Source organism: Larus michahellis, chromosome 13 (genome assembly GCF_964199755.1).
Source record: "Larus michahellis chromosome 13, bLarMic1.1, whole genome shotgun sequence".
Classification (NCBI taxonomy): domain Eukaryota; kingdom Metazoa; phylum Chordata; class Aves; order Charadriiformes; family Laridae; genus Larus; species Larus michahellis.
Genome location: NC_133908.1, coordinates 16,782,467 through 16,800,156, shown reverse-complemented (window position 1 = coordinate 16,800,156; position 17,690 = coordinate 16,782,467). Strand labels below are relative to the sequence as shown.

Sequence of the window (17,690 nt, the reverse complement as noted above, 5' to 3'; positions counted from 1 at the left end):
ACGTACTAATTGGCAGGTGTACGGATGTGTACGGGACTGAAGCCTGGATGCTTTCTAATACAGAGCTTTGGTTATCTCTGAACTTTTGCATTTTCCTTTAAACAAAAAGGTATTACTTAAGGGGAAAACAGTCAAGATCCAATGATATCTCATGTGTCATGTGTGTGCGTATGTCCCAGCAACAAATAATATCCTGTTTCATCAGCATTCACCCTCTCTCCTTCTACTATTCAAAGATTAATTTTTTAAATTTCTTATAAGGGGCAGAAACATGACTTTCACTGCAGCACAAGACACTTTAAGTGCTGTTGTTGCTCTGTGCGTGGTAGGCTCTGTCTCCTGCTTCCCAGCACTGAAGTATCTGGAGCCCAGATTCGTAGTTGAGATTTCAGGCACATTTTTGTGGCCTCATAGTTCTTACTTAGTTTTTTTTAAAAAAAAAAGAAAAAAAAGAAAAAAAAGAAAAACTATTTTAATAATTTGACCTGCATTTTCATAATTTCTAATGTCTGTGGCATCCTTCCAGATGTGTTTCTGCCTGCCTGACCCTCCTGTCAATACTTATTAATTTCATGGCAATCTTTCCAAGTGTGTTTGGAAACAAACAGGAAAAAGTTACTCTAAGGTCAAGAATGAGCCCAGGGAAATGAAGGAGCAATGATCATGCTCCCTACAATACTTTGTATTTCTGTAGCTTTTTCTATCTTGCTCTTAAAATGGCCTCTACACATACAGATCTGTGAAACGTCCCTGAGGAGGGAAGTTGCTCCCCGAGTGCCGGAGGTGAGAGCAGGCACCAGGGCGTTAGTTACCAAAGCCAGTCAGTGAGTCACTGCTGGAACGAGGAGGTCCAAGGCTCTAACCACTGCGCGCGCTCTTCTGCTAGAGAAGCAGACGTGGACATCTCAGTCCGGGTGAGAATTTTGGCTGTTTGAATAACCATCCACTGGAATGACCTGGCGGATAAATGGTGTTGAAAAACTTGTGACTCTACAGGCAGGACCAGCGAGGTCGAAGTGTCAGTGTGCCAAGTGTATTACCCAGAGCTGTAGCTTTCTTAATTTGATAGGCTTCCCAAGTCAGTGTAAAATGAAATCTAGCTAATGATTTAAACTGAGAAACAAAACTTGGTTTTCTCTTGACAAAAACCACAGGAGAGGCTATTTGCTTTGCTTTTTTTATTATTCTGCCCCACTCATACAGCTAGAGCGCTGTGTTTGTCGCCTTCAGCTCTTCAGAAGAAAAATGAAGAAACACCAGCCAGAGCTGAAAAAAGTAAAGGAGGGGGGTGTCAGTAGTCCTGGATGAAGCCTGCCCCAGCGCCGTGGTTAACTGGAGTCTTGGCAAACATGGCCTCTTTTCCCTGGAGTTTCTCCCAGTGGGAAGGAAGAGCCTCCCAGAGCCCGGTGATTGCCCCAAGGGTGCTGGGGTCAGGCAAGATAATTTTTTGGAGCCTCCTCAGTGTGGTGAGAAGTGCTTCTAAAGAAAAGGTGGCCAAACCTGAAACAGCAGTAACACATGGAGGAGAAGAGCCCTATGAGAGGAGGTCATGGCGGGCTCTCCAGGGCTGTCGCAGCGGGCAGGAGCCAGTTCCTGGGGAGAATACAATGCAACACGGAGCAAAGTGAATTTACAATGTCCTGAGCCACAGCCTAGTGCTGTGCTAGAGAAAGTCAGGGAAATGGGGTAAAACCTGTGTGTCTGCCAAGTGCTATTGTGAGCTCCTGCCTCCTGGCCCAGAGACCCCTGTAGCAGCCGTGCTCTCCGGTGGCTGGCACCCGCCCCAGCCCAGGAGCCGTGCCCAACCTGCCCTGTAGGGCTGCAGAGCCCCTGTCACCAGCCCGGCTGAGTGACTTGCTCCCTTCGGCAGTGGTGGGACCGACACAGCTCCATGCTGGAGGGTTAGAAATGGGGTGAGGCTTTCCAAAGTGCAAAGGGCTTCCCTAAACTGCCCTCTCCTGGTTGTGAGCGCTTGGAAGAGACTGTTGTGACCTGATGTCCCAACGTGCTCCGTGGATTAGGCTAAGGAGGGCTGGCGTATGTGGGCTGTCTCGTATACAGGGGTTCCTTCAGGCTGGGAAAATGCGTGTGGCCCAATGAACCAGCCACGGACGCGTCTGTACCGGCACATGGGCACTCAGAGTGCCCGCAGTCCCTCCCCCGCGCATCCGAGAGACCTGACTGCACTTTCACAGGTAAGTACAAGTCAGAATTTGCACGTTACGTTGCACACTTGAAAAGAAACGTTGGATTTTGTAGAGGGCTTTTACTAGAGGAAATTGAAAAATATGTATCTGACATATCTGAAGACTTGGTTTTAACTTGCATCCTGATTGTTCCAGATGTTTCCCAGATGTCAAAGGGAACGAGGCATTGAAACAGCAGAACACATTTGTTTTAACAAGTTCTAACTTCAGTATTGCCAAAGAATTAAAAGCCCTGGGTTTGTTTTGATTTTGGTACCTCTAATATCTATTAATTGCCTACTAATCTAATTGAAGGTGAATTAGTTCCTTTTTATTCCAGACAGCGTGAGGCTGATGTACATCCTGATCCTGGCAGCTTCCCAAGCTCTTCTCTTCGGGTTTGTACGGTACGGAGCAACTCTTGGAACAGCAGTGCTATAAACCTTGGCAATGATGGATGCACACCACAGGGGTAAAAACAGAGAGCTGAGCTCCTCCGCAAAGGCCTTGTAAAAACGCATCGACTTGGGGCTTCCCTCTTCAGCACTTCCCTTGACAGAAACACGCCGGGACGCGTGGAAGAGCAGACGGCTGCCGGAGAGGTGGGAAACTGCCCCGATCCGCTGACACCCCCCGCCCCGGCAGGGCCCGGCGTCCCCGGGGTGGCAGCCGTGGGCATCGCGGGGCCGGGGCTGCCCTCGCTCCCCCGGGGATGCCCCGGCCCGCGCCCGCCCGCTGCCCTGCCCCGCGGGTGCTCCTAACGCTCCTGGGACAAGCCTGTCTGCGTTGGAAGAGATGCTGTTGGCGGCAGAGACTATTCGTAGGGTTTTAAGTCCACGGAAACGAGGAACTAAGTCGCAGGTGCACTGGTTTAACCGAACTGGCCTGGGTAACGCAGATACAGCTTGTGTGAATGGATTTTCTTAGAGAAGTTTGGAGATGTGTGATTTGCGTGCACCTTAGACAGCGATGGGCCTTCAGGCGCGAGGGGCGGCGCCGGGGCAGCGCTGAGCACACGGGCTGTGGGGCGCGAACGGCGGCGGCACGTCCTGCTGGCGCTCTCCTGGCGCTCTCCCGTCCGGCGGTGCCGCTCTCTCGTCCGGCGGTGCCGCTCTCCCGTCCGGCGGTGCCGCTCTCCCGTCCGGCTTCGTCTCTAACGCCGACTGCCCCCCTCAGCCCCGGCCGCTTCACAGCGCCGCCGCTCCTCCGCTCCGCCAGGGGGCGCCCCGTGCTCCCGGCGGAGGGGCGGGGCCGGCGCGGAGGCGGGCGGCGCGGCTTCCGGCGCCGTGACCCGGAAGCGCAAGCGGAGGCCATGGCCGCCTGCTGAGGTGAGGCGCGGAGCGCGGCCGGCGGGGACGGGGCCGTTCCGCGCCGCTCCTCCCTTCCCCTCTCCTCCCCTCAGCGCGGCGGGCGGGTCCCTCGCCCCTCCGGGAGCGCCGGGGTGGGCGGCGGCGCGGCTCCCCTCGGTTTCTCCCGGCCGCCAGGCCCCGGCTGTCACCGAAGGCTCGGGTGGAAGCGGTGCCCCGGCCGCTCCCCGCGCTCCTCAGCCAAGGGGGGCGCTCCGCCCCGGCGCGGGGAGCGGCAGGGTCTGCCCTTGCCTGTCTGGGTCCCGCTGCTGTTGGGCTTGGCAGCAAACCTGTTTTGTCCTCCCTCCCTTCAGGCTGAGGACTGGCTCTCGCTCACGGGCTGCCTGCCGTCCTCTGCGGGGGTCACAGACCCGGTTAAGACCCGTGGCACCTTGTGTCTCGTCAGCTGAAAATGAAGACTGTTTTAATGGTCGCGGAGAAGCCTTCTCTGGCTCAGTCCATCGCCAAGATCCTCTCAAGGGGTAGGAAAAAAAGCGTGTTGGTTCAGTCCTTCTGCGTGTTGTTCTGCCCGTGGCAGAGTGGAAGGGCTCTGGAATGCACAGCCCGGCTGAGGAGATACACGTTAGTTGCATAGAGGCAAATTGCGTGTCACGAAGGTTACCAGGTTTTGCCGTAGTTGAAGTGAGGCTGAAAAACACCCTGGTCCGTTCCGTGGCTGTCTTGGGGCAGCTGCCACCTGGGGATGGTGGCTTAGGACAGGTTGCGGTTTATAAACAGCAGGGTGGCCCTTTACATTGTTTGTTTTTATGTGTTTTATATGCCTATTCAAGAAGAAAGGAATCTGGGTTTGGTATTTTATGTAGCTGGAGTGAGTGTTGGTGCATATGGTTTCTTGAAAGTGCTAATCGAGTAGCGAGTTGCTGTTCTGAAATTTTTGAAGCGGTAGTAAATATTTTATAAATCACGTGGAAAATTGAGTTGGTTGTAACTGGACTGATCTAGAAAACTAGCTGTATTTTTGAAAGGATTTCTTGGTGGGAGGGAGAGGATGGAGGAGATAGTGAATAGTCTCAATTGAAAATGAAATACACTTTAAAAAAGGTCTAAAGTGATAATTAACCAAAACAAAAACTTGATCAATGAGTAGAATTTTGTGATCAGGAAGACCCCAGCTGTAAGATCTAAAAAAAGGGAGATGTCATTTCACACAAAATAACTTATTCCAATACTTTTTTTTATCCTGTTGATATTGATGATCTTATTTTCACAGGAAACATGTCCTCTCGCAAGGGACTGAATGGTGCGTGCTCTGTGCATGAGTACACTGGATCGTTCATAGGACAGAGTGCCCATTTCAAGATGACGTCTGTGTGTGGTCATGTTATGACTTTGGATTTCATAGGTATTTGTTCATAAAATGTTTTAACTGGCATTGGTTGTGAAACTGTGAAGGACTTCTAATAGGAAAGTATTCATTGTGTAAATAATTCAGGAAGAATGTTAGAACTAGGTAGGAAAGGAGGATGAAAAGATCACTTGTGGTCAGCAGTTCTTGATTTTTGTTTCTAGTTCTTTGTCTGGCCTCTTGCATGACCATATGCCACGTCTGTTTTCTGTGCATGAATTATGTCCCTGGAAAATGAGGGGAGATGAGGCTCCATTTGCTAGCCTGTAAAAGTGTTTTGGTGCTTTGGATGAAGGGCGATTAAGGAAAGCAGAGTCCAAAGGGATGTTCTCAAAAGCATTGTAGCGTATTACTGCAAAATAGAGACACGGTAAGGATCACGCGCGGGGAGTCCTGTCACTGACTTGCTTAAGTGTGGGACTAGTCACGTGACTACTGTATTTCCTCTCATGGTAACAACCTCACAAGTTTTATGAAGACTAAATTTTGAATTACTTACGCAGTGCTTTGAAGAGGGACGGTCTAAGGTAGCTGCTGAGCAGTATTGCTAACAGGTACTTCAGAAAAATGGAAATGAACAAATGGGTTGATATGAGAAGGTGACAGAGGGTGCTCCGTGGCGTTCCAGGGCTGAGACATCACTGGCCATAGCTAATGAACAGTAAAACAGAGTGCAATGTGCACATTATGTGTGCGCTGTGAAAACAAGGAAAAGTAGCTCCCTCCCCTTCACGTGATCAACTAATTTACAAACACAAGGTGTTTCAATAGCTCATGTTAAAATTTCTGAGAGGTGCGTAGTATTTTTTTTTTCCTTTATTAGTTTTAAACTGATAGCTGCAAATCACATAATGCTAAGGGGTCCTTTGAGGCATAGTAAAGCAAGATGTGTTAGAGTAGAAAGGTTTCAGGCACAAATCTTGAAAGCCAAGTCTTTTCCAAAGTAATGTTTGCTGTTGGTTGGTTATTGGGGTTTTTTCATGGATATTTAGAGCTCTACTTAATATACTCCTGCTTTTCAGGAAAATATAACAGCTGGGATAAAGTGGATCCAGCAGAACTTTTTAGCAAAGCTCCCACAGAAAAGAAAGAAGCTAATCCCAAACTGACCATGGTGAAGTTTTTACAGGTATTCTTTCTTACGAGATTTATTTGAGAGAGACATTTTTTTCCCTTGGCATTCTATTTCTTCTTCTCTCTTCAGCCACTCTTTAAGTACCTGCAGACTTCTGGTCACTTCTGCTGTAGTCTTCCAATTGTTTTTGTACCAAATAAATTATCTCTATTACTTTAAAACAGAAACAAAGTGTACAGTTAGGGAGGAGATAGGTCTTCTTTTGAGTTGCTAAAGAACTGTGCTTATTTCTCTCACAGGTGGAGGGAAGAGGCTGTGATTGTATTGTCTTGTGGTTGGATTGTGATAAGGAAGGAGAAAACATCTGTTTTGAAGTAAGATTTCCATTTTTAAGACTTATGGTACAGTAATATTTATCTGTGACATACAACACTGTCGGCATATTGTTTTATGGATATGCAGTAAAATTCAAACTAAGTTGAATCACCTTTTAAAGGCATGGAGGGCCTTGGTGGAAAAACTGATGTGCTTTTGAATTCTCTTGTTAACATGTCAGTTAAAGAGTGTAAATCAATTTCATAGCTGTTGCTCATCTGAGATGAACAATAAGGTCTCTTAAATGTTTGAACATTACAGTGCTTTAAGAATTGGTCCGTATTTCACAGCTGGAGTAGTTATTTTGTTGTCCTTACAAAACTCGATCATCTCTATTAGCTTTTGTTCACTAAGCAGTTAGACTCTTCTGAGCGTAGAGGCCCCTTTTAAGCGTAGGCTTACTGCAGGAATGTGGACTTTGCACGTGAAAGGTATAGATCTAAAACTTTGGTGTGCAAAGAGTACGTTTTTGTTTAAGACGACATCAAGTAATTGTTTTAAGTTCTTTAAATACACTGTATCATAACTAGTCCCTGTCAATACATAAACCTAGACAGAAGCTGGTACATACTCACCAAAAGGTTCTGCAGCTGCGTTGGTGAATTTCTTTGCACTTAGCTAAGAATAGTGTTTCACTTCCAGCAGTTGCTGTTTAATAAATAAATCCTTCAGTTTTGCTAATTCTTAATACACTTCTGAGTGGACAGACAAATACTGCTCTTGCTTATCAGTTAGTGTATTGTCATGGCATCTTACTGAATGAAGAAAGTAGTTACATATCAGCAAATACTATGTGGGGAGTAGTGTGGTTTTTTTCTTTAGAGAGAAAAACTGACTTAAGCCCTTACCTTTCAGTTACTCTTAAAATATGCTTCTGATCTTCATTAGGTTCTTGATGCTGTTCTTCCTGTTATGAACAAACCTCGTAGCACCGAAAGGACGATTTATAGAGCTAAATTCAGTTCTATTACTGACACAGACATCTGCAATGCCATGAATCACTTGGGAGAACCCAATCGCAATGAAGCCCTTTCAGTGGATGCCCGCCAGGAGCTGGATCTTAGAATTGGCTGTGCGTTTACAAGGTGACAGCATAGATTAGAGACGGATTTATGAAAGGTTCAGGAATACTGCTCTGTCCACAAAATATGCCTCAGAACTCTAGTGGCTAATTCTGATCGGCAGCAAACTAAACAATTTTATGCACAGACAAATAAAAAGAAATAAAAAATTGTGCTATGGCTTTAACCGAGCTAGGTGAAGTACTACTGACAGCTAGTGTACGTTCTTATTTTATCTCACACATTTCTTTGTGAATAAACAGGATTCTGAGGCAAAGTAATTACGACTTAATTTGCTTTAAGAGACAGTATTTCTCAGAATGCTCCTTCCCTAATGGCCAAATGGTTTAATAGATTACTCGTATTCATGTGTTTGAGTTAAAGAAAAGTTTGGCTTTTCATGGGAATGAGGATATTAATGTACTTGTTCCTTGCTCTTTTTTTCCCTCTCGTAGGTTTCAGACTAAATACTTTCAGGGGAAATATGGGAATTTAGACAGCTCCCTCATCTCCTTTGGGCCATGTCAGACCCCAACACTTGGATTCTGTGTTGAAAGGCATGACAAAATCCAGTCATTTAAGCCTGAGACTTACTGGGTGCTGCAAGCTAAAGTAAGTTTTACAATGCTTGTTTGTATATGAGGAACATATATTCTTACCAAAGAAATGCACTTATATTTTCATTTTGTTCATTCATAAATTTGTAGCTGTTGACAAGAATTCACAATGCCTACAGTTTTCTCATGTGTTCTCGTTCAGTTCACATGTATGTCAGCACACTCTGTAGAACAGATTCCAGGATGTCAGTTTTGTATTAAAGTGGTTATTGTTTGCCACTTATAAGAATTCTGCAGTGCTAACCATCTAAGCTTAGACTCAGCCAAAAAGACTACTTAAAATGGTTTGCTTTTGTTCCCTGGTGTCCTTGGACTTATTGTGTTGTTAATTTGAATCCAGGAGTTAATTAGGCTGCCAACAAACATTGGCATTGCTCAGTATTGGAATTTTAAAGCAAATAAAATGCTCATTGTGTTAATTGGCAGTTGAGTCCTCTGAATACTTTGGCAGCTTATAGCAGTTTTATAGCCTTGCTGCTGTCCGAGCTCTGAGAGCAAACCAACATGGTTTTACTGCTTGTGATCACAAGGATTTTTTAAACAAATACGGGGTAGATGGTAAAAAGTTGCCATTTTTAGATTTAAAAAAAAAATAATCTGGTGCCTATTGTCATCTGTTTTCTGATGCATCTCATGTGTGTTGTGCTAGAAATACTTGGTGTTTTCAGAGTTTTGTGCTCTCGTATTGGTTGCTTCATATTTATTTTTGTATATGGGACTTTACAGTTTAATATAAATGATTAATTTTGCTAAATCAAAATGGTAAACTTTGAATTTCTGCCCATATCAGCCTTTACTGTTCCCAGCATGAAAAATAAGAATAGCATTTCAGTTAGCTGCAGGAATAATTCCAGTCATTCCCCTGACCTCAGAACTCAAAAGTACTCCATCTTTCTCAAAAGCTCCTGTGAAAACAAGTACAGCTGCAGGTTTGAAGCACTTGTGTCCCAGCACAGGTAGTAGTAGGATTTGTGTGCTGGGTTATTGTTGAAAATGTGCATCCTCACACTTCTAGTAACAGAGTCGGTGGGATTGTTTTTTTGGTGTGTGTCCACTAGGTGAACCCTGAAAAAGAAAGTTCTCTCACTTTGGATTGGGATAGAGTGAGGGTGTTTGATCGTGAGATTGCTCAAATGTTCCTGAATATAACAAAGATGGCAAAAGAAGCAAAGGTAGGAATATTTACTAAATGTCAGTAGAGCCACATTTCATATAAAGGAAATAGCATTTAATATCTCATTTGCTGCATATTGTTTTTTTTATTAAAGAAGGATTTAGAATATCTGTGACTTGGTTTTTCCTCCGTTCAACTTTATGTAAATGAGAATAAAAAGCAAGAGATTTTTTCATTGTAGTTCATATTATGCTACTGTGGTCATCTCAGCAGAAGCCCCTTCTTAATATTGACTTTGGAAATGATCGTCACTCACGATAGAAGTCTTCATTACTAAACCTGCTAAGAAATCCTGTTTAGATCTCCAAGCAGACCTCTTATTTCCCATGAGACATTGTATAAATCAGAATTTAATTACTTATATGGCAATATTCCTGCAGTTAAATTTTTAATCGTGTGTATGGTACAGTCTTTATAGACAATTAACTTCTAATTCTGCTCTGTTCAATACTTGTTTGACAGTATGTTCAGATTTAAGTGCTTACAGCCATCAAGGTCCAAAGACTGCATGAAGCTTTTAAAAATCTAGATCCTTATAGTTAGGACCATTGCTTGGAATAAGCACTAAATCCTTGTATCACTGAAACTACGTGCTGCTGAGGTAAATGGGAAGTAAAGAGAGCAATAAGCTACCTTGCTGCATTCCCAGTTACAGGCCTGATCTGGTCCATAGCACAAAGGAACCTTGGGACTATAACTTTAGAATTTGGTAAAATTATCTCCAGTCAGATTTCCTAATGTAAAAATATATCGGTCGTTACCATTTTAAGAAAACGAAACAGGTATGACAAGAATAGGTAATGTTAGGTATGCCACATGTTCATAGGCATGGTGGAAATTATATGTTTACCAGTTACCAAACTTCAAAACTTTTACTGGGAAAATGCTATTTTCTAGGTAGAATCTGTGAGTAAAAAAGAGAAGGTGAAGCAGAGACCACTGGCTCTGAACACGGTAGAAATGCTACGAGTGGCCAGTGCTGCTTTAGGTATGTGTAAAAGTTCAGATTTTCACACTGTTTTAAAGCAAAATATTTTGGCTTCTCCGATGAAATAATCAAGGACGTATCAAATATAGTTTGATACCCTCATCTCTATATAATACATCATTTTGGGGGAAGGATCAAATTTAGAAAGCCTGTAAAAAGTGAAATGTTGGGTAAGATCAAGGTGACAAAAGTCTTATGGAAAGGACGAGCCATGATTTATTTGAGTGCTTTGACAAGGTATACTTCCAGATACAGCAAACAAATCATCATCACAGTGATGTGTAGGTGATTTTTGTTTTCTCTTATCCCATTTTAGGAATGGGTCCACAACATGCCATGCAAATAGCAGAGCGTCTTTATACTCAGGGTTATATTAGCTACCCTCGAACAGAAACTACTCATTATCCAGAAAATTTTGACTTGAAAGGATGTTTGAGACAGCAAGCCAATAATCCTTATTGGGCAGAAACTGTGAGTACATGAAGTAATACCTCTACTGCTTAACAGATCATTCTTTAGTCTGTGTTTTAGAATGTATCTTACTTGGTATATTGTGACCTATAGGTCTTTAGAATCAGTAAATATCTGTAATTGCTTTTATTTATGGATGTTGTATTGTTATGGATTTGATCTGAGAAGCTTCTGAACCTGCTAAGAGAGACCTGTTACGCGCTTCAGCCAGCCTGTTTTCTCTCTCTTCCTTCACCAGGTAAAAGCATTGCTGTCAGAAGGCATTAATCGTCCAAGGAAAGGCCACGATGCAGGAGACCATCCTCCCATCACACCAATGAAAGCGGCAACAGAAGCAGAATTAGGTATAGGCAAATTCAGGAGTGGTGGAACACTATGTGAGGAAAGTAGTTCCTTGAGGTACAGCAGCCAGTCTGAAGATCCCCAAGTTTCAACTGAAAATACAATTTTTTGAATGGCAGGAAGTAGAGAGAGAACAGACTTTATCCTAACTTAAACTTCTGGTGACGGCGAAGTTCAGAGCTGGTCTGCTATTCAGTAATTGTTCCTAGGGACCATAGTACTGCTAAGAAAAAGGAATAGCCAACTTAATGCCTACTTTCTAGGAGGAATTTGCAACAGAATAAGAACTTCCAAGTATTGAAGTGACTCTGTTTTTGTGCTTGAAAGTCAAACTTCAGTTGTATTTTAATTTAGTCTCTATGGTTTGGGGTTTTTATATTAAAATTAATGTTTAAGTTTCGTATGCTGTTATCCCTCAAAAAGGGATTTTAAGGTTATAAGAAACTGTAGTGAATGTATTGTATTGTTTCTTAAGAATAGCTAAGGTGGTTGTAGAAAATTGATAACTTGATTTTTGTGAATCAGTGAAATAATCTCTGATAGAAAAACAAGTGCTTTAAAATTTTACGTAATTGTATAGGATACTGAATGGCCGTATAAAATTTTTTTCTTTATATACACAGTAAGATGAAATATGCAAAGCACAGGACTAAGACTTAGAAGTTGTTCGTAGCAGTGTAACCTTTCGACTAGTCCATTTCCTACCTGTAGATTGTGAATAAGGAAACTTTGCTTGGAAATTTAACCTACGTTAGCATTAATAAGTAGTATTTTAGAGCGATCTCTTGCAGTACTTCAAGCTGCCCAGTGTGGCAGTTGCTACTAGAATCCCATTTTAGGATTAAGATTATGATGCGGTCTCCAGTGGCACGAAGCAGAAGAACGTTTTATTTCTGTTCATATGTCTTCTTTTTTTATTTTATTTTTTAAGGAAAAAAGAAAAGGTTTTCTGCTTTATCCTCTCATTCAGACATGTTGCAAGATTGGGAAATGGGATGGCTAAATTGGCAGTCCTTCTCCTAGAGCGTCTGCACGCAGCTCGTGTTTGCATGACGTGGTGATTCTATAGGCAGGGAAATTTTAAGGGGGAGACTGGATGGACTTCTGAATCTTGCTTTTTTCCACGCACCAGTTTTTCCCGTGATACCTGTGGAAATCTGGTACCTTTTAGTGCAGATCTACTGTAGAGCTGCAGGACTTGGGTTTTGTGGGTAAGATGTTGTTTATCCTCAGGTGGAGATGGATGGCGACTGTATGAGTATATAACTAGGCATTTCATCGCCACCGTCAGCGCTGATTGCAAGTACCTACAAACCACCATTTCTTTCAGTATTGGCCCTGAACGTTTTACTTGTATTGGAAAAGTGGTAACTTCACCAGGTAAGACTAACCACAGAGTAACTAGTTATCTACAGGTATTTTTTTTCCCCATTAATACATTGAATGGATATAAAAGGGAAGTGTTGGGGACAAATACCATTTTGAAGACTTTTGAGCTATCAAGACCAATAACCAAATCTTTGTGTTCATTTCCATACTTCAGTTACAGTAAAAAAGTCTTTTTTTTCATGTAGTAGTCTCAAAGATTTAATGCCGCGTTTGCTAGTGTGATGACCAGTCTTTTTATAGAGAGCAAATGCCTTTTGAAGGTTAAATTACACAAAGGCAGGTCTTTTTTCTTGGGCCTCTGTATAAAGAATGTAGCGCCACCATTGAGATTTCTATGGTAAGCTGGCCCAATAGTCCTTGTTACATTAATATGACTTACTATTTGTATTTCCTTTTTAAGAAACTTTTCCCACGCGTTCTGGCACTGTGTTTTCCTTCAAGGAAAGCTTTCTAAACTTTTTCATGTATCAACCTGACTCAAGTCATGCACAAAATGTAGTGGGAGATAGCATCTTGTGCCACTGTACTGCCTCAGACGTTTTCTGCACGGTATGGCAGGCAGCCTCTTAACTTTGGTCTGTATGATGTGGCCCATGTTAAAATTAGAAATGTATACCTTGGCCTTTTGACAGCTGTGAAGATGAGCTCTCATTATTTTTGTTTGTTTCTTTACTTCCAGGGTTCACAGACATTATGCCGTGGCACAGCATCCCATTAGAAGAGAGCCTTCCCCACTGTGAGAAAGGAGATCTTTTTCCAGTTGGTGAAATAAAATTGCTGGAAAAGCAAACCAGTCCTCCTGATTACCTGACAGAAGCAGAACTTATCACTCTGATGGAAAAGCATGGCATTGGTAGGAACTTGCTTAACTTACATTATCCCGTAATACAGCCACCAAGAGTGCAAAGAGTCTGAATCGCTCCTCTGAACAATCTCTGTCGGTAATGACCTTTCAATATTCATTTGAATAGGTGCAGTAATGATCTCTTTTTCCCTTTCAAACCACAGTGTCTGTAGCACCTCTTAGCAGGTGGTAGATTGTCTCTTCCCTGACATTCCTTTCCCTTTCTTATCCTTATGCCTGGTTTCTGGCCAAAGCAGTATCCTCTCATAACGCGTCCTTGTCACTTCTGTGTCAGAAAGAGAGGATGTTGTACGGAAGAATGCACCTCCCCGTTCTTAGGAATGATTTCCTGTCTTTGCAGCTTGCATCAGCTTTGCTGGCTCCAGTAGTCCTTATATATCTTATTATACAATTACCACAATAACACTTTTTAAAAAAAAAAAAAAGTAACTTGTTTCCTTTGATGCATTGTCATAAATTTGTCCATTTAAAACAAACATAGTCTCTTACTTCGGTGTGTTTTTCCAGAATAAGTGATTGTAAGAATAAGTGACTTCCTAATAGTAATTCCTTGGAAGAGATGAAAGAATTAAGGTTAAAACATATGTTTCAGTCTTCTCAGACCTGCAAAGGACGAGAGAGTTATGAGAGAGAGGTTATCCACTGGAAGCTGGGTAACAGTAAAAAGGTATCTGCATTTTAAGCAGTCTCAGGAGCACTATAATTTAATATAGAACCAGAGAAGTCAGAAATGAATAATTTGATGGAAACTTTGTTTTGCTCAGGATGGATATATTGTTTTCCTTTGTGTGGCAGGAACTGACGCAAGTATTCCAGTCCACATTAACAATATTTGCCAGCGAAACTATGTCACAGTGGAGAGTGGTCGGAGACTAAAGCCTACAAACCTTGGCATCGTCCTGGTTCATGGTTATTACAAAATAGGTCAGTTAAATGTTTTTTCCCTTTCCATCCACTTACCCTTTTTTGCCTTCAGTATGGGGCTGTTGTCACCTTAAAAGTAGCATTTCTGTCTGAAATAATGCATCTAGGAAAGTATCCCTAATTCCAAAGACTACAGTAATTAAAACTTGTTTGTTCATTTTGATATCAGTTTAGGAATGGACAGTTTCCTACCCCGATTTCTTGATCCTTCATTGTTGCTTCTCTGTTGCCGTTGTCTCTCTCGTTGTTAGATGCAGAATTGGTTCTTCCTACAATCCGCAGTGCTGTAGAGAAGCAACTCAACTTAATAGCTCTGGGTAAAGCGAATTATCACCAGGTCCTGGAGCACACCCTTGACATTTTCAAAAGAAAATTTCACTATTTTGTGGATTCTATTGCAGGTAAAACTTCTTACATGTTGAGTTCCCCACAATTACTTAATCGTTGCAAAGATTCTAGTAGAAAATACTTGCATATTAGGTTCCTTTCAGAGGTTTAGGCTTACTGGAAAGTTGTGTTCCACGACTGGGAGTTTCCAGTCAAATTAAGTTGCTCTCCAAAAGGAAATGGGCTGAATCATGGCTCCAAAACTCGACCTCAGATTGATTTTGTGGCTGTGTAGTGGGGAGTTTTCAAAAACTTCAGACTAGCTGAAGGACTTACTCTTGGGTGTTTGTGCATGCTCACTGCAAAACGCTGTGTATTCAAAAAGTCTTCCTAAACAAGGAAGAGCATTGGGAATAAAATATTTTTGTTTCCACCTACTTCTTCAGAGGTCCTGTAGATGATTTTCTGCAAGATTTCCTTTTAAGAACTAGAATTCTAACACAGATGTGATTATCCCTTTCACAGGTATGGATGAGCTGATGGAAGTGTCTTTTTCACCCTTAGCTGCCACGGGTAAACCTCTTTCCCGCTGTGGCAAATGCCATCGCTTCATGAAGTATATTCAGGTAAGTTCGCCTTATACTTGGAACTTAAATTTCACTTTCGGGGGGACATTGAATAGAAACCCCTTTTCCATTGCTGAATTTGGCTCATTCAAATGTGGTTGTCCAGAGTCCATTTTTAAAACAAAGAGCCTGATGGAGTTTTTCCATGGGGAGCAAACCAGAGAGCAGCCACAGTCGGATTTCCTGTAGGTTTTGAAACCCTGTTGACACTACAGTTTTTCTGGAGATTTGTGTTTTATTTCCAGGCCAAACCAAGTCGTCTGCACTGCTCTCACTGTGATGACACCTACAGTCTCCCACAGAATGGTACCATTAAACTCTACAAAGAGTTGCGTTGCCCCCTGGATGACTTTGAGCTGGTGCTGTGGTCGTCTGGATCCAGAGGCAAGAGCTACCCGCTCTGTCCATACTGTTACAACCATCCTCCCTTCAGGGACATGAAAAAAGGTAGGAATTCTGCAAATGTGCAGGGATCGACCTCACTTGAAATAAATTAGGTGCAGTCTATACAGTGTGCTTTTTAGTAGTTTTTAATTAGCGTTGCTTAGTATAAAGTGCTGTTCAAATTAGATTACAGATACCTGAAATTCACATTAAACTCTCTGACTAAAATTTGTTAGTTAACTCATTTCTGAATCCTTTTTTTTTTTTTCTTTCTAAATGAAGAATTTAATTTACGTGCATGTACAGTAGGTGACCTTCCTAACACTCAGTATGCAGTGAAAGACCCTGAGATTCTGGCACGTTGCAAATTGACGTATGCTTGGTATGGATAGTGCTGTAAATGAAGACCAGGTCTTGAGAGTGTTTTGATACTGAGATAGATGGTGTGAAAAGCTGTCGAAGGATATAAGAAGGGGTAAAAGTTGCATTTAGTTTGGTAACTGTGAGACCAAAACTTACTCAGAGCTTCAAAGCACTACTTTATCAGGAGCTTTTTGGCATCTTTTTATTTATACACTGTCTTGTACTAACAGTGTATAGTGCAAGCATAAAATAGCAGTAAGTTAGGAACCATACATTTAATTGAAAACATAATTGGGTTTCATCTCTAATGTGTCCAAACTGCCTGTACTGTACAGTGGCAGTATCTGGCAATTCTGAAAGCCATTACAGAAAAATTTTTGAGCAAGGGATTATTCTGACTCTGTGAAAAGGCAAGTTACCACTTGGGGAACGGTTCCATTCTCTAGTGATTTAGAAAACCTATAATATACTCATCTGTCTGCGAATTCTGTGTCTCGCTTCCTCCAAACTGGGCAGCGACATAAAGGGTTCCTCGTGGTATGGTTTTGCTCTTCTTCCACCAGGAATGGGCTGTAATGAATGCACGCACCCCACGTGTCAGCATTCTCTTAGCATGCTTGGAATCGGGCAGTGCGTCGAATGTGAGAATGGGGTTCTGGTGCTGGACTCCACGTCGGGTCCCAAGTGGAAGATGGCATGCAACAAATGCAACGTGATTGTGCACTTCTTTGAGAATGCCCACAAAGTCCGAGTGTCGCCGGAGACCTGCGACTTGTGTGATGCAGCCCTTGTGGACGTCGATTTTAACAAAGCCAAATCTCCTCTGCCTGGTGACGAGACCCAGCATTCAGGCTGCGTGTTTTGTGACCCTGTGTTTCAAGATCTGGTGGAGCTGAAGCACGCAGCCATGAGGCACCCCATGCACCGCGGGGGGCAAGGGAAAAGGCAAGGCCGAGGAAGAGGTAAAGGCCGGAGGCCTGGAGGAAGACTCAATCCAAAGAAACCCAAGGACAAAATGGCAGCTCTGGCTGCTTACTTTGTATAATGGCCACACAACAGAAAAATAAACTTCTTATAAAAATTTGTTTCCCTTTAAGTTCATTTTTAAGTATTTTTCATCTTCACTGCTTTCCTGTTCTTAGACATGTTAAAGACAGTAGATTGTTGTATGCCTTGACTTAATCAGAAAACAAATTCTTCTGGATGATCAGTTGATAACTGAGTAAGCCGTTAAGCTTTTAATTGGCTGATAGAAATTAAATTCCCCTCTTCTGGCATTTCTGGGGCCTTTCTTAGCAATGCAAGTGCCAGGACTATAAGAGATAATTAAGATCAGTGTTACACTGCTGTAGTCCTTAGGTGTGGAGTGAGACTTGTTTCATCTGGCTTTGAATCTTGAAAAATAATGGTTCGTAGCTGTCAGATTTTTAAATTACACCTGCAATAGCAAGAGCGCTACTCCTAATCCGTCACTCTGCTGCATAAGAGAATAATGCCAAGAGAGGTACAAAATGGAAATGATAAATGTGAAGGGGAATATCTGCCTTCAGCAGCGATTTCCAAATGACGGTCTGTGCAGCCAAGTCGGTATCTTTTGGTCGATGGGCCCAGTTAAGTAGGACCTGCTCCTGCTGCTGGAGGACAGAAAACCCGTGCTCTTCCTCGGTGCTGACACAGCTGATCACACCCCATCCCATAGTTTGTGCTGTCACTTCCCCACATTGTCGTTCCGGTGTTGGTTAGTTGTATTGTTAAAAGGAGGGCGTCCTCATGTTTTTGTGTGGAGCTGTGTCTAATCACTGGCTGCCACG

The 17,690-nt window shown here is 42.8% G+C and overlaps 1 protein-coding gene across 2 annotated transcripts; it reads left to right on the top strand.

Moving 5' to 3' along the window:
* Nucleotides 1–3,466: 3,466 nt before the first annotated feature.
* TOP3B (DNA topoisomerase III beta) lies at nt 3,467–17,155 on the top strand. 2 transcript variants are annotated; one of them, XM_074605857.1, is made up of 18 exons: nt 3,467–3,514; nt 3,847–4,014; nt 4,764–4,895; nt 5,921–6,027; nt 6,273–6,347; nt 7,237–7,433; nt 7,865–8,021; nt 9,085–9,198; nt 10,098–10,188; nt 10,505–10,659; nt 10,898–11,003; nt 12,235–12,381; nt 13,070–13,243; nt 14,051–14,179; nt 14,431–14,580; nt 15,032–15,132; nt 15,378–15,579; nt 16,443–17,155. In XM_074605857.1, the coding sequence occupies exons 2-18, from the start codon at nt 3,945–3,947 to the stop codon at nt 16,922–16,924; spliced, it is 2,589 nt and encodes an 862-aa protein (XP_074461958.1). In that variant the 5' UTR covers nt 3,467–3,514; nt 3,847–3,944; the 3' UTR covers nt 16,925–17,155. The 2 variants fall into 2 exon arrangements, with proteins under 2 accessions (XP_074461958.1, XP_074461959.1); XM_074605858.1 differs by lacking the exon at nt 3,467–3,514 and having other exon boundaries at nt 3,644–4,014.
* Nucleotides 17,156–17,690: the final 535 nt, after the last annotated feature.

Coding starts and splice junctions, on each gene's coding strand:
- TOP3B (XM_074605857.1), top strand. CDS start 3,945: ATGAAGACTGTTTTAATGGTCGCGGAGAAGCCTTCTCTGGCTCAGTCC. Junction 6,348..7,236: donor GAGAAAACATCTGTTTTGAA/GTAAGATTTCCA, acceptor GATCTTCATTAG/GTTCTTGATGCTGTTCTTCC. Junction 9,199..10,097: donor AGATGGCAAAAGAAGCAAAG/GTAGGAATATTT, acceptor GCTATTTTCTAG/GTAGAATCTGTGAGTAAAAA.